The sequence below is a fragment of the Tamandua tetradactyla genome, chromosome 16, assembly GCF_023851605.1.
Source record: "Tamandua tetradactyla isolate mTamTet1 chromosome 16, mTamTet1.pri, whole genome shotgun sequence".
In the NCBI taxonomy this organism is placed as follows: Eukaryota; Metazoa; Chordata; class Mammalia; order Pilosa; family Myrmecophagidae; genus Tamandua; species Tamandua tetradactyla.
In genome coordinates, this window is record NC_135342.1 from 15,603,360 (window position 1) to 15,614,683 (window position 11,324).

At 54.6% G+C, this 11,324-nt stretch overlaps 1 protein-coding gene across 2 annotated transcripts in view; it reads left to right on the forward strand.

The window, feature by feature from the left end:
* Nucleotides 1-10,189, forward strand: part of PPP1R13L (protein phosphatase 1 regulatory subunit 13 like) — a 15,651-nt gene extending 5,462 nt beyond the window's left edge. For both annotated transcript variants that reach the window (XM_077131431.1, XM_077131430.1), the window contains exons 2-13: nt 454-530; nt 630-772; nt 1,083-1,593; nt 1,699-1,797; nt 1,888-1,979; nt 2,243-2,729; nt 3,618-4,078; nt 6,586-6,717; nt 6,822-6,955; nt 7,038-7,204; nt 8,682-8,881; nt 9,650-10,189. In XM_077131431.1, the coding sequence (XP_076987546.1) occupies nt 476-530; nt 630-772; nt 1,083-1,593; nt 1,699-1,797; nt 1,888-1,979; nt 2,243-2,729; nt 3,618-4,078; nt 6,586-6,717; nt 6,822-6,955; nt 7,038-7,204; nt 8,682-8,881; nt 9,650-9,688 (2,520 nt within the window). In that variant the 5' untranslated portion in view covers nt 454-475 and the 3' untranslated portion in view covers nt 9,689-10,189. The remainder of the gene's footprint in view (nt 1-453; nt 531-629; nt 773-1,082; nt 1,594-1,698; nt 1,798-1,887; nt 1,980-2,242; nt 2,730-3,617; nt 4,079-6,585; nt 6,718-6,821; nt 6,956-7,037; nt 7,205-8,681; nt 8,882-9,649) is intronic.
* Nucleotides 10,190-11,324: the final 1,135 nt, after the last annotated feature.

Sequence of the window (11,324 nt, forward strand, 5' to 3'; positions counted from 1 at the left end):
AAGAATTGGCACAATCATTGTTTTAAAATATCCTTAGCATTCAGCCCAGCACCTCCTGGTCCCTACTAGGCATTCAGTAATTGATAGTGATTATTCTTACATCCTGGTTGCACTGCAAAGCCTGGCACATAGTTGGGGATCAATTGATAATTGGGGAAGGAATGATTTAAGTCTTATCAGATCTAAGGTGGAGAGATGGACAAGGACCTAAGTTGAAAGAGTGCAGTCTAGAGCCTTCTAATTTGAATATCTAGGTGGTGTAGGAACGGGGCTTTGAAGGAGTTGGCATTTCCCGGCTGGGGAAGTGGTGGGGCATGGTGCTTCCAGTGGAAGGAACTTGGAGCATTAAGGCGCTGGCCCCGCAGTCAGACAGGTCCCGCTCTTCACTGCCTCCAGTCCTCTGCGGGGCGGCGTCTGAAAGGCTTCCCCCCGCCCCCCTCGCCACCCCCGCAGGCGTCCCGCTCGGGCCGGCACCATGGACAGCGAGGCATTCCAGAGAGCGCGGGACCTTCTGGACCTGAATTTCCAGTGTGAGCTGGGGTAGGGGGCGGGGCCTTCAGGGGCGGGGCTCGCGGGGGCGGGGGCTCTGCCCGGAGGCCCTGTCCCGACCGCCACTCCCGCCCGCTTAGCGCTGGCAATGAAGCACATGGACCTGAAGCAGATGGAGTTGGACACAGCGGCGGCCAAGGTGGACGAACTGACCAAGCAGCTGGAGTCGCTGTGGTCAGACTCGCCGGCACCTCCAGGCTTGCAGGCCGGAGCACCCTCCAGGGTGAGCCTGCTCGCCCTGGCCCCCACCCTGGCTCCCAGAGTCAGCTTCTTGCCACACCTTAGAGTCCAGAGGCTTGGATTTCAGACAAGGGTTCCTCAAACGGTCGCACAAGTTGTGGGCTATTCGAAGACACTTGAAAGAGAGGGTCAGTGGACACCCGGAAGGAAAGTAGCCTTCTAAGTGGCACAGAGGCACTGTCTGGGCTATCTTAAGACCTGCTTTCAGGGCCCTCTCCCTAACGATGGCCTTTTTTGACCCTCCACAGACCTCTGTCTCTTTTCACCCCTCAATGGTCCTGCCTCCCTCACAGCTGCCCCGGTACAGCTCCAGCCCGGTCCCTGAGCCCTTGGGCAGTCGTGGGTCCCCCCGGAAATCGGCCGCCGACGGCGCAGACACCGCGTTCGGACGTCCAGAGAGCACCCCGGCCCTGCTCCCTTTCAGCCCGCTGTCCCCCAAGGGCCGGCCGTCATCGCCGCGCACCCCGCTCTACCTGCAGCCAGATACCTACGGCAGCCTGGACCGCGCGCCCTCGCCCCGGTCCCGCGCCTACGAAGGCGCCGGCAGCCCCCTGGGCCGTGCGCCCTCCCCGCGGCCGGGGTCGGGCCAGCTCCGCCAGCAGGGGCCTCCCACGCCCTTCGACTTCCTGGGCCGCGCCGGCTCCCCGCGCGGCAGCCCTCTGGCCGAGGGGCCCCAGGCCTTTTTCCCCGAGCGGGGGCCCTCGCCGCGCCCCTCGGCGGCTGCCTACGACGCGCCGTCGGCCTTTGGGGGCCCCCTGCTGGGCGCCGGCGGCAGCGCCTTCGCACCGCCTCTGCGTGCGCAAGGTGAGTGAGGGGCCGGGGCTTGGGGTGGGAGCAGTGGGGGGTGGGGTGGGGCGGAGGCAGCCTCCCCAGCCTCCCCCCACATCCTTACTCGGAACCTCGCTCCAGACGACTTGACGCTACGCCGGCGGCCTCCTAAAGCCTGGAACGAGTCCGACCTGGACGTGGCCTACGAGAAAAAGTCTTCGCAGACAGCGAGCTATGAGCGTGAGGGATGGGAGGCCGGCGGCGGCGGGAGAGGGGACGAGGAAGCGGGAAGAGAGGTGTCCCCTAAATCTTAACGCTTCCGCCTTGCAGGCCTGGACGTCTTCGCGCGGCCGGTCTCGCCGGGCCTGCAGCTGTTGCCCTGGAGAGAGAGCAGCCTGGATGGGCTAGGAGCCACTGGCAAGGTGAGGCGAGGAAGAAGCGGGGGCGGGAGGGGAGGGCAATGAACCGGGTCACGGTCAGCCTTCCCCTTCCCCACACGCTTCCTTCTGCATCCTGGATTTCTACCCCTTCCCTGACCCCCTTCCTTTGCCCTCACTCCCGCTGGTTTCCCCTACCTCCTCCTCCCCCTTCTTACCATCTGCCTTCCCCTCCCTCCTCCTTACTTCCCATCTTTCTCCCACCCGACTGCTCTTCCATTCCCTCCTTCCCTCTTTCTCTCCCTCAGGACAATCTCACCAGCGCCACCTTGCCCCGCAACTACAAGGTCTCCCCTCTGGCCAGTGACAGACGTTCGGATGTGGGCAGCTACCGCCGCTCATTGGGCTCGGCGGGGCCGGGAGGCACTTTGCCTCGCAGCTGGCAGCCTGTCAGCCGCATCCCCATGCCCCCTGCCAGCCCCCAGCCCCGCAGTGCCCCCCGCCAGCGCCCCATCCCCCTCAGCATGATATTCAAGCTGCAGAATGCCTTCTGGGAGTATGGGGCCAGCAGGGCCATGCTCCCTGGCTCGCCTGTCTTCACCCGGGCACCCCCCCCTAAGATGCCCCCCCAGCCTCAGCCACCCCCCCAAACTCAGCTTTCCCCTCAGCACCAGCCCCAAGCACAGCCCCAGCCCCAGCCTCTGTCCCAGCCTCAACCACCTGCCCCTGCCCCTGCCCCTGCCCCAGCCCCAGCCCCCCAAGCCCCCCAACAGACATGGCCCCCTGCAAACGAAGGTAAGACAGTAGTGAGGGCCCCAGAGGACTGGGCGATGGGAGGACAAATGGCCAGGGACCAGACCAGAGGGCATGTTATCCAGGTCAAAGTGTTTCATGGAACTGTCCTTGCAGAGAGAGCTAGGTCAGATGAGCTTGGCAGCTTGCTCATTTGCTAGGAATAGCACAGTGATTAAGCATGGTTCCTGGAGTCCGACTGCCTGGTTCCATGCTGTGTGACCTTGGGCAAGTCACCTAACCTCTCTGGACTTCAGTTTATTGAGCATAAAAGGGGGAATAATGATAGAACCTTCCTTATTGGGATATAGAATTAGATTTCTTAATTCATACAAAGACCTTCAAACAGGGCCTGACTCCTGGTAAGCAACTTGAAGAGAATGGGACAGAGAGGGGAGACCATCAAGGGACAGGATTCTAACCCCAGCAGGCATTTTCTATGGGAGACAGAGATGCTAAGAGAGGAAATTCTCAGACTCTTGGAAAGTCAAGACCATCATGGTTGATAGGAGCATAAATTCTGATTCTGGAGACAGACAGGCTCAATCGAGCTCAAATCCCAACTTTGGGCCAACTTGCTCTCTCTGAGACTCAGTTTCCCTTTCCATAATGTGGAGACAATGGTGGTATCTACCTCACAAGATAGTGGTGAGAATTCAATAAGACAGCCTGTAAAGCACCAGGTGCATGCCAGGTACTCAACAAATGGCGAGTATCATTCTTTTATATTATTCACAGCCCAGGGAAAACATAGCCCAGAGAGGGCAAGGAACTGTTATGAAGCCACACAGCAAATCAAGGTGTTGGATGCAGGTCCTGGAAGTTGGGAGGAAGGAGACTTGGGGTGGTCTTCTGGAGTCCTTCTTCTGATGGGCCTTTTGCTCCCACCAGGTGCCCCTAAACCCCCTGCTGAGCTGGAGCAGGAGCCGGAGCTGGAGGGGCTGCTGACACCAGGCCTGGAGGGTGGTGATGGAGATGAAGGTGCTGTAACCCGGCCCCTCAGCCCTACACGGCTGCAGCCAGCACTGCCACCTGAGGCACAGTCAGTGCCCGAGCTGGAGGAGGTGGCCCGGGTGCTGGCAGAGATTCCACGGCCCCTCAAACGCAGGGGCTCCATGGAGCAGAGCCCGGCCGTGGCCCTACCCCCTACCCACAAGAAGCAGTATCAACAGATCATCAGCCGCCTCTTCCATCGTCAGGGTGGGCCAGGGCCGGGGACGCCTGAGCCGGAGCTGTCCTCCATCACTGAGGGCTCTGAGGCTAGGGCAGGGCCCCCCGCCCCGGCCCCACCAGCTCCTATACCACCCCCGGCCCCACCACAGAGCAGCCCACCAGAGCAGCCACAGAACATGGTAAGTAGTACAGGAGGAAACTAGGGTATATTAGTGTATGAGACCCAGCTTTGTTAGCTGTTGTAACAAAGAGGTCCCAGTAGCTATTGTAACTTACATGAGATCAAAGGTTATTTCTATTACAATAGTTCAGGAGTCAGCAGACTCCTTACTCCACTGAGCTAGTTGGCTCAATGGAGTAAGGTCCAGGCTCCGTCTACTGGGTTGGTGGCCACCGAGACTGCCTTCCAACCAGGAAGAAGAGGGAGATGACGGCCCTTCCCTTTTAGGGCAGAACACATCACTTCTGCCCCCATCCCTCTGGCCAGGCACCTAGCTGCAAGGGATGCTAGAAATATAGTCTTTAATCTAGGTGTGCCTGAGTTCAGAACAAGTATATGGAGGGGCATCAAGAAGTCTTGGCCATATGGAGACCTTCTATGCTCCTTTTCTCCAATAATCCCCTCCCCCAACCCTCTAACCCTTGGCATGGTGGGGAACATCCCGTCAGGATTCTCAGAGTCTCCGAACCTGGAAATGACTCAATCTTGGCCTGATGGCGGGTTTATTTGGGACCTGGTAAATCTGCTTGAAGCAAGGCAATTGCTACCTCTTTCTCTCTGGAGCCAGACCTTCTCTTACGACTGCCTCCAGTATGGATCTGTGCTCTCCCCTTAAACCTTAGCAAGCCTATGGCTGAAAACGGCCCGTCCAGCTCTGAATCAGCACCATCTCTCAGTTTAAGCCCAAACTGTCCTCTGACTCCACTCTGGGCTTTTTCCATGCACATGTTCAAATGCGAGTCTGGCCTCTGAGGCTGTGAATGTCGTGGCTAAATGAACTGGCTGCAGAGCTGAGCTGCCTGGGTTTGAATCCCAGCTCCATGCCACTTAGCTGTACAACCTGGTACAAGACATTCAGCCTCTTTAGGCTTTGGTTTCCTTATCTGTAAAATGGGGATGATGACAGCAATAACTTTGAAAATTAAATATATTACATGTATTAATATGCCAATATATTAATATACAACTAATACATTAATTTAGTGCTATGACTAGTGCCTGGTACATAATGGCTCTCATTTGATTGGCAGCTGGTGGGTGGTCTCCTGCTGACTTGGTTTAGTCCCTGCATCTTAGCTGGGGTGGGGGGTGAAGGGGGTCTAGTCACATGGAACAGTCATGAACATCCAGTCCAAGAGTGGGTGAACATAGGGGAACAAATCCCAGTGAAGAAGTGGGGACCACATGGACACCCCCAAATACCTCTTCCTTCTTGGGCCCTGCTAAGGGGAAAGGATCTTGGAATCAAAAATGGACAAATGATGCCATTTGAAATGGTAGAGTTGTCTCATTGTAGAAGTGCAAAGTCCAGGCCACAGAGAAACTTGAAAAATCACTGAATTCAGGAATGAAATCTTGGCATCCCAATCTCAGAATAGTGAAATTTCGGAATCCTCGAGCACTGTAAAGCTTAAATAACAGGATCTTAGAATTATAAGATTAGTTATGTATTCTAGTTATTACTGACTTTCTGAAGTCATCAAACCTGAAAATTACAGAATCTTATCACTTGAAGCATAAATCATAGATTAGTGCACTAATATGGTATAAAACAGAATTATTTTTTAGTTAACATTTTTTACTATAAAGAAATATACACAGACATCATAGAAAACTATGGGGAAATAGATAAAAGTAGCAGGAAGAAGACAAAATCACAGCACTCAGAGAGAACCAGGTTAATAATTTGGGTATTTTCTGCCAATCTTCTGAAATGAAACTCTTCCCATAAAATATTAGAATTATCAATCAGGGTCTCAGGGCCATTAGCCTTGCCACAACTAAGAATTTTCTGGAATCATAACATATTGGGAATTTAAAGTAACTGAGTATGAAGGAGAATCTTAGAATCAATAGCTCTTGGGATCTCCAAATTCCAGAATCTTGAAATTGCCGAAAATCTGGAGACTGTGAAGACCAGAAAAAAAAACTCTACACATTCAATAAATGAATCTTGTAAGAGGACATTTGAAATTTAAAACAAGAAAGCATAAGGAATAATATGATAAATACCCCTCCTCCAAACATCTGGAATTAACATTTGGTAACATTTTGTCACATGGGTTTCATATCATTATTATTTATAAAAGAAATGAGACTGTGTGTGAATTGAATAACTGGCTTTCACAATCTTAGCCTTGAAGTCATAGTATTCCTTTGCCATCAAGTTGATGGTCTCCAGCTTTCTCTTAGGTCCCAGGGCCCAACATTCCAAAATCCCTGGATTACCAGATTGTTGTAGGAACCGGAGGGTGTAGGAGAACCGAGGCACATTCACCCTCTGGACTCTGGCTCTGGACCTCTCCCAGTTCCAGTTCCAGTTCCAGCCCTGTCTCTGACTAGCTGGGTGTCCTGGGGCAGTTGCCACCCAGTTCCTGGGTCTTGGTTTTCCCCTCTGGGGAATGGTATGCTAAGAACTTCCCCTAAGTCACTGGTCACCCCCCCGCCCCCCGCCTTGTCCCCCAGGAGATGCGCTCGGTACTGCGGAAGGTGGGCTCCCCACGCAAGGCCCGTCACGCGCGCCTCAACCCGCTGGTGCTGCTGCTGGACGCCGCGTTGACCGGGGAGCTGGATGTGGTGCAGCAGGCGGTGAAGGAGGTGAGTGGGGTGGGGGACACGAGCATGGGATGGCGTGCACAGGAATGAGCCATACCCACCGCCCCCCCGATGCACACACATCCGGTCTCCCACGTCCCATCTAGATGAACGACCCGAGCCAGCCTAACGAGGAGGGCATCACGGCCCTGCACAACGCCATCTGCGGCGCCAACTACCCCATCGTGGATTTCCTCATCGCCGCCGGCGCCAACGTCAACTCCCCGGACAGCCATGGCTGGTAAGCCCGGACTGCCCTCCCGGGCGGGCGCGGTGCGGACGCGGTGCGGGCGGAGCCTCTCACTGTTCCCTCTCGCGTCCAGGACCCCTTTGCACTGCGCGGCTTCGTGCAACGACACGGCCATCTGCACCGCGCTGGTGCAGCACGGCGCTGCAATCTTCGCCACCACGCTCAGTGACGGCGCCACCGCCATCGAGAAGTGCGACCCCTACCGCGAGGGCTACACCGACTGCGCCACCTACCTGGCAGGTGAGGCCGGGCCACGTCTGGGGGAGGGGGGCGTGGAAACTGGGTGGCCCACCTGGGAGGTGGTGGTGGTGGTGGGGTTGGGATAGGGGTGGCAGACAGCCACCTGCGAGGGTGAAGGGGACTTGAAGACTGGACCCACTACGTGGAAAGTGCGGAGGAGAGGGGAGGGAAACTCCTGTTGACCCACCTGCTGGGAGGAGAGTAGTTGTGGAAATAGTGCCACTCATGTCTTTTGTCACCTGCTTGGGTGGATAGTTGGATGTACCAAATAGGGCTGGGCAGGTGGGCTCTGCAGCCTATAGGAGAGACAAGGCCACCCACCTGTCAGGTGTGCAGACCATGGCTACTGGGGAAGGGATTGTGTCACCTGGGTGTGGGGGGAGCTTTTCCACTTGTAGGGAGGCTGGGAGGCTGTACCATTTATGTCCGGGGGCAGGCTACATCACCTGGTTCCCTGATGGTAGGGCAAGGTAGGCTGTACAAAGGGCTGCAGGTGCACAGGAGGGGCAGGCTGCACCATGGGGCAGGGGATGGGGACTTCATAGAAGATTAGAGTGAGGCAGACTGAAGGATCTGGGAGTGGGACACAGGGTGTTATGTTTGTGAGATGAGCCTAGAGGGACTACGGAACAGCAGACAGTGCCACCTGTGGCAGGAAGTGGGCTGGAGGCATGGGACTCTAATGCCTGCCAAACAGGTGAGCAGGGCAGACAGGGACTGTACCAGCCAGGCCCAAGGTAGACCAGCTGGAAGGGGATGGCAAGGGCTGTAACCTCTGGAGAAGGGATTTTTGCCATTTCACCTTAGTCCCAGGTAGGTGGAGCCTGTGGGATGTGGGAACTGCACTGTTCTTCCTGCCTGGGACCTGGAGAATTCTGTGAGAGTGAAGTAGAGATTAGACAACACACCTGGGATGGGGGTGGCGGTGAAATTAGAAACGCTGGACAGAATCACCTACTGGGGGTATAGCAGGGTGGACTAAATCCTTAATGGAGACAGTGCCATTTAAGTGGTGGGGGCAGGTAGATGGGCTGTCCTATCTGGGGAAGGAAATATAGCTTCTTTAGGAACTTGGGGAGGGGAGCAGGGTAGGCTGCACCATCTGGAAAGGGGGCTGATGGGAAAGTGGGGAAGAGTAGGGCGGGTTGTACCACCAGAATAGGGGGTTGAAGCCTCTATGGGGACTGTACCACTTCAGCCTGGGAAGCAGAGGGAATGGGGGCCTCGGATGCTGCCTGGGGGGCTGGGGGCCCAGTTTGATGCACCCCAGTGTTCTTGCCTGCCAGAGACCGCCTGTCACAGCATCTGATGCCTTCTCTGGCTCCCCTTCCCTGCCAGGGGCACACGCAGCCTTTCTAGTGGCTCTTCCTGCAGATGGGGCGGGCGCTGTGTCCGGCCTCAGCGTGGCTGGCTCCGGGCGCTCGCTGGAAGGGCTGCTGGGCCGGGCTCTCACGGCTGGTGCCTTGGCCTGTTTCAGATGTGGAGCAGAGTATGGGGCTGATGCACAGCGGGACAGTGTATGCCCTCTGGGACTACAGCGCCGAGTTCGGGGACGAGCTGTCCTTCCGCGAGGGCGAGTCGGTCACCGTGCTGCGGAGGGACGGCCCGGAGGAGACCGACTGGTGGTGGGCCACGCTGCATGGCCAGGAGGGCTACGTGCCCCGAAACTACTTCGGGGTGAGCCTGGAGGAGGGTGGTCCCACAGGAAAAAAAAAGGGGACGAGAGGGAAAGTCCTTGAAAGGGATGGGGACATTCAGAAGGGACAGTGACCGCTGGGGTGTGGGAATTGGGGGAGGCTAGGAAAACCTCAGGAGGGGAGGAAGGGAGAGGGGTGTAGGGCTAGGGGAGGAGATAAGGAAGAGCCATTCCAGGCGGCGCTTACTAGCATCCCTGATTTTGGTGAGGGATCCATTTCAACCATGGGGAGGGGAAATGAAGAAGAGTCCTGTTTTGGTGATGGGGAGAAAGTCAAAGAGCTGATTTTTGCAGGTGTGGTCCTGAGGAAGCTTTCCTTATACTGCATTAGGCAAGGAAGAGAAGAAACTCCTATTAAAATTATGGTAGAATTGAGGAAGGTTCCACTAAGCTTGGGGAGAGGAGAGTGGGAAGATTCCACTATATTCCTGGGACAGAAGAACATTCTTCTAATTTGGGGGTGGGTGGAGGTGGGACCCAAATAGACAGTCCCGGTGTTAGGGAGAGGGTGACTTGGAATATTCCATTGCTTCATCTGGGCAGCTGATGGGAAAGGCTGGCAGGGACTTAGGGAGTTCCCAGTGGTTTGTGAGAGGCTGAGTCAGTCCATCAGGAAGGTATGGGAAGAGGAAGTCCATGCATACATCGGGGGTTAGGCATTGGGAGCAGAATTAGGATCTGATTTCGGGCAGTTGAGGGAGGGGGAGCTCCTGGGTCTGTGTGTCTGTCTCAAAATCCTGTCTCCTCAGCTCTTCCCCAGGGTGAAGCCTCAGAGGAGCAAGGTGTAGCAGGAGAGAAGGATGTTTCCAAGGGAGACGGAAGGAAGTGGCTCTGTCTTCTCTCCAGTCTCCTCTCTGCTGCATCTCCCTGTGCCTGCAGCCCAGCAGAGGTGGCGTTCTTGCCACCAGTTCTCAGAGAGAGAACCCCAGCCTCAAGTTTAGGAAACTGCTTTAGCTGCGGGAGGTCGGGGTGGGACTGGGGATCATTCTGGGGCAGGAGACCCCCATTTGCCAAATCAGGTCCTGTCCAAAATGCCTCCCACTCCCTCCCCAAAGCAAGCCAACCTGCACTTCCAGCAGAGCCCGGGATGGGTCACCTCCTCTCTGTTTCCCTGGGAGTCATCTCCGACTCCATCTCTCCCAGCGGCCTTGGGGACCAGGTGAGGTGCATGGGTCTCCCCTAGGATGTCTCACCACTCTCCCCTCTTAAGTGCCTTCACACCATGCTGGTTTTATGTTTCTATCAAAATGGTGACATTTTTCTTTATAAATAAAGGTAGCTTGCACAGATATTGGCTTCCTTCCTTTTTTTTTTTCATTAAAAATATATTTAAATTGTGGTAAAATACACATAACATAAAAAAATCATCTCAATCATTTTAAGTGGACAATTCTTTGACACTAACCACACTGACAGTACTGGATAATGTTCACTAATATCCATCTCCACTTATTCTCGTTGTCTCCAACCAAAACTCATCCTTACTAAGCAATAACTCCCCATTTTCCCCTCGCCTCACCCCCAGGCAACCAGCATCCTGCTTTTGGTCTCCATGAATCTGCTTTTTCAAAGTATTTCGCATAAGAGGAATCATACGTGTCTCCCTGTGTCCAGCCTATCTCACTCAACATGATGCTTTCAATGTTCATCCATGTCGTAGCATGCGCCCAGCACTTCATTTTTTTGGCGGAATAACATCACATTGTATGGCTGCATCACATCTGGTTTATCCATTCATCGTTGATGGACACCTGGGTTGCTTTCACCCCTGGGCCACTGTGAGCAATGGCACCTTGCACCTTGGCAGGCAAACATCTGTCCGAGTCCCTGCTTTCAAGCCTCTTGGGTATAAACTAGGAATGGAATTGCCAGGTCGTATGGCAACTCTATGTTTAACTTTCTGAGGAACCGCCAAACCATTTTCCATGGTGGCTGCACCATTTCACATTCCCACCAGCCACAGGCAAGGATTCCTATATCTCTGCATCTTTGCCAACACTTATTTTCAGTTTTTTAATACCAGCTATCCTAGTGGGTATAAAGTGGCATCTCGTTGTAGTCCTAATTTGTGTTTCCCTAATGGCTAACGATGTTAAGCATCTTCTCATCTCCACACTGGTGGGCAGACCACGGTGGCTCAGTGGCAGAGTTCTCACCTGCTCTGCCGGAGACTTGGGTTCGAGTCCCAGTGCCTGCCCATGCAAAGAAAACAAAAACAAACAAAAACTTTCATATCCACATTGGCCATTTTAATACTTCCTTTGTAGAAGGCTCTATTCAAATCCTTGGACCCTTTTTAAATTGGGTTGTTTGTCTTTTTGCTCTTGCGTTGTAGAAGTTCTTTATACATTCTGAATTTTAAATGCTTCTCAGATAGGTGGTTTACAAATATTTTCTCCCATTCCGTAGGTGGTCTTTTCACTT